Genomic DNA, 4,066 nt, shown 5'->3' on the forward strand with positions numbered 1-4,066 from the left:
ACACACACACACACACACACACACACACACACACACACACACTGATGCTAAGGTACACATCAACAGTGCTATATAGATCTAATTGATTTCTATTGTTAAACATTTCTTCAGTTACTGTTTTAATTCTGCTTGATATATGTGAATATCAATAAATACTAGCAGAGACCAGCAAAACATTTGTGGTCAAATTATTATATTTATTGCAACAGTAATTCTTTCAGTACAGGATTTCTAGAATAATACAAAAGAAGTGTAATAGCAGACACTGAAATGGACAAGTCCACTTGTCTTAGGCCTACTATTAGTTAAGCCTGTATTAACCCATTGATTGCAGCTGCTCTAAACGCGTGCGGAATATTTGCAACCCGGAAATTGTATACGGCACACTTGTATTCTAGTGCTAGAGACAGATCATACCCTATACCGTGAATCAGCAGTCAATAGGTTGAGTATGGCCTATATTCATTAAAGAGATAAATTAATACTGTAACTTGTGTAAACTTTTTTGCTTTTGTTAGTTAAGACTAAACTTTGCTGTACTTAATACTATCAGTAAATAAACTTATAATGTTATTCTACAAACTAATGTTAGGCCTTTTTAATATGTTGTACAAAATGTCTACAAAAGTAAATTTACATCCACCTTTGGTTTACATCCGTTGAAATGAAGTGTGAAATGTAAGATGTGCAGGCATTTTCAGGAGAGACAAAACTGGTCTAATAAATTGAAATTACATTTTCTAATCTCATTCAGAACAGATAGAAGTATTGTTGGAAACTGATTTTTATCACTTTAAATGTATGAACTTATTTTGGCAAGAGGGGATTTTTGAAGTCATTAGACAAATTTATAACTCAACATCTGGAACCGTATTGATTTCAGAATTGTCATTTATGATAAAGTAGTAAGTTGATTGTTAATTGAGTCAACCAGTTACATTGTTTAATGTTGTAGAAATTGAGTTTATGTTTTCAGCAAAGTAATAAAGATATGAGAAGTACATCAGTACAAGAGAAGTTAGCAAGTAAATTATTTTGTCAAGTTAGGCCTGTCGTTAGTTACGTGGAACATTTGCAGGTTGTTGTTCTTTTAGAACTTCTAGTTGATGCAATAAACACTTTGTTATCTTTGAGTGGAGTGGACTTTGTTTTCGTTATTGTACTGAATAATCCAGAAAGAACCCATCAAACAAAAGAGAGAATTATAACAAGATTGTCTAAACTTACCTCACACTGATTTTGATTTGAAATTTGGTGAAAAAAAGAAGTTTTAAAGCTCTAGAAATGATCCTTAATTTCAAATGTTCTTTATGCAAGTTTTTATAAAAGAGCAGAAAATTGTCTTATCTACATCTGTGGGTTAGGTTTTAACATTGTTTTAAAGAACTAATTTGTAATTGTATATAGAGCAAATTTAAAACACAATATGCTAGTTAAAAAAATACAAATTTGATATTATAAAAACATAAGCACAATAAGAAATATACAGTTGAGCAGAGTTATAAGTTATTATAACTTTCTGGAAAAGCCTTGGTCTCTCCTCTCTTATGGATAAATGAAGTTTGAAGAAGTGAGCAGGTAGAATATAAAAAGTAGGGGTGTTTTTAAGGTTAAATTGGGCAGAAAGTAAAAATAAAATATAAGTATAATTAAATGGAGTATTGGAATAATAATTACATCATTCCACAGTTGGAATAGTAGTAAAAGTTTATGTTTTATGTTGTTTTTATAGTAAAGAGTTAAAATATAGTGTCACCTTACTCAAAATCTTTGCATGTGGCCAGCCTTAGGTTTCCTCTAACAAAGAAAACTGATATGGTTACAAGCCAAAATTGGACACTTGTCAAATAGCTAATGAGAAAAAACAAATACAGGTTGTAATTTGAACATTGCCAAACCTTGAAAACTTAACAGGTGACAGACAGAATTGATCAGTCAGATATAAGTGATTTGGTGATTAGCTAAAGCCTGGAACTTAAACAAGTGGCAAACTTAATGGAAAAATATATAATTTATTTGGCTATTTGACAAAATTTAAAAATTAAACAAATGTCAGATTCTTCTTATCAGAATTTTTGAACCACTTGTATTATTAACTCATGGTTTTCTTAATACAAAGTTTCAGTATAAAAGATATGTTGAACATTGTTTTTTGTATTTTTAATTTGCTAGTCCACAAGAATTGAAGATCAAAGGAGCAGTATGCCCAATATTGCATCTCAACCTGCTAGGATTTTGAGTTCAGGAACAGTTCCAAGTGATTTACCAACACCTCAGCATGCACCTACAGTACCAGATGATGATTTTTTCAGTCTCATCTTGCGCTTCCAGGCAGGACGTATTGATGACCAGAGATCAGCACTTCCTTCTAAGTCCACCAGTGAAGTGGATGCCAATAATAAAAGTAGCTGCAGCTCATCCCGCTCAGGCAATCTCCTGAAATCCAGTCTTAGGCATGGGCTCCGTGGTTCTCGTTCTTCCAAGACAGGGAAGCACTGAGGGCAAGCATATCTGCTGGGAGAGTAAGTCTGAGGTGATTTATCATGTATGCAGAACAGCCCTTGTTACAAGAAAATATATGTTGTAGTGTTATATTAAAAATATAATTATGGCTGTACCTTGCTACACTCTCCTCTGAATGTTGGTTTTTGTAACAGTGTTGTCCAGCAATCCTAAATGTAAAAAAAAAAAACAATTTTTAGTTGATACTTTGGATATATTTTACTGTGTTCTTCATCACATTTCAAGGCTTGAAGACATGAGTGAAAGGGGGGAAAGGAATACACTATACTGTAAAAAGGTATTATGTTTTTGGTTTTCTCGCATTTTTGGTAAGATACAGTATGAATCTATTTTGTTACAGCCATATAGTATGAGTACTGTGTAGGTGGCAGAGTGAAAAGTTGCTGTTTTTGAAGTATCAGAACAAACAGAAGTAAAAATGTGACGTAAATGCATGTAGATAATTACTTTGGGAGAGACTGATTTGTTGGAAACTTTTTATATTTTAATCAAAGAATTCTTCCCTTTTTTTCAGTCCTGAACCGTTAGGAAGATTGAAACATATTGGCAGAGAGTAATAACTTGTCGTACATCATTTGGGAGTTAAGGAAAATAGTGGTTGAAGGCTTGTTATATGTTATTTAAATAAAGAAATCATGCACAAATTGTGCTTGAGTATATTCAAAAATATTGATGTAAAGAATTTTAAATTCACTAAACAAGCCAATTAGGTGAAAGGATATTCCTCTTATTTTGAGGATAAGCATTTGTAGCGTAAGATTTAACGTAAGTATATTCATCGAAAGGATTAAGAGGGTTGTGAAGTGTAACTCATTCAACAGTAGTCTAATTCAGTGTTAGCTTTGAAGCAAAGATTTATTTATAATTTGATTTTCTGTTAAAAACCCGAGTGATTTTGTTTGATTCAACATGTGAAATGTTCAGAGAAAATCTTAATGAGCATTAACTACTTGTTTTGTAATAATTATGAAATTGTTTAACAGAGGCTCAGTGTTTCTTAAAAAATTCAAGCAACTATACAGTGTGTGCTTGTGATTAAAAGTAATTGTTCTCTTGAGGAAACCTCTCTTTGTTAATCGGGTAGATTCAAGGTAAAGACATGTAAATTTCAAGAGCATATTAAATGGTTGGATTCACAAAAAAAGATACATTGTCACAAATCCTGTTGAATCATTTCTTTACACTAAATGTGTGGTTAAAAGATAATCTTGTTATATTAATATATGTGCTATTGTGTGTTGTATAGACTTGTTTGTGAAAGGTTAACCGTATAGTTTTATTAATAAAGTATGTACGTTGGTTAATGTATAGCATATTAGTATTATTTGTCCATCATGTTATAAAATATTTTTAATCAATGTAAAATGTAGGAAAACTTGAAACCTATAGAGCTCTCAGTATCTTTGATTAAATTATTTTGTGACCTTTCCAGATTTTCCTATTTCAATGTTGTCATTTTTTTCATTCAAAAAAAATAAAAATAAATAAACTGCAGGTGTATTATCACAGTAAATTCTTTCTTTTCTTTTTTTTTTTTTTTTTT

At 31.3% G+C, this 4,066-nt stretch overlaps 1 protein-coding gene across 4 annotated transcripts in view; it reads left to right on the forward strand.

The window, feature by feature from the left end:
• The window catches only part of LOC106456939 (G-protein-signaling modulator 2-like), a 56,801-nt gene extending 52,777 nt beyond the window's left edge, over positions 1 to 4,024 (forward strand). For 2 of the 4 annotated variants that reach the window (XM_013916317.2, XM_022382733.1), the window contains exon 13: positions 2,173 to 4,024. In XM_013916317.2, the coding sequence (XP_013771771.1) occupies positions 2,173 to 2,499 (327 nt within the window). In that variant the 3' untranslated portion in view covers positions 2,500 to 4,024. The remainder of the gene's footprint in view (positions 1 to 2,172) is intronic. The other 2 variants (XR_002610040.1, XM_022382735.1) reach the window with 2 other exon arrangements.
• The last annotated feature ends 42 nt before the right edge of the window (positions 4,025 to 4,066 follow it).

The sequence above is a fragment of the Limulus polyphemus genome, unplaced genomic scaffold (genome assembly GCF_000517525.1).
Source record: "Limulus polyphemus unplaced genomic scaffold, Limulus_polyphemus-2.1.2 Scaffold273, whole genome shotgun sequence".
In the NCBI taxonomy this organism is placed as follows: domain Eukaryota; kingdom Metazoa; phylum Arthropoda; class Merostomata; order Xiphosura; family Limulidae; genus Limulus; species Limulus polyphemus.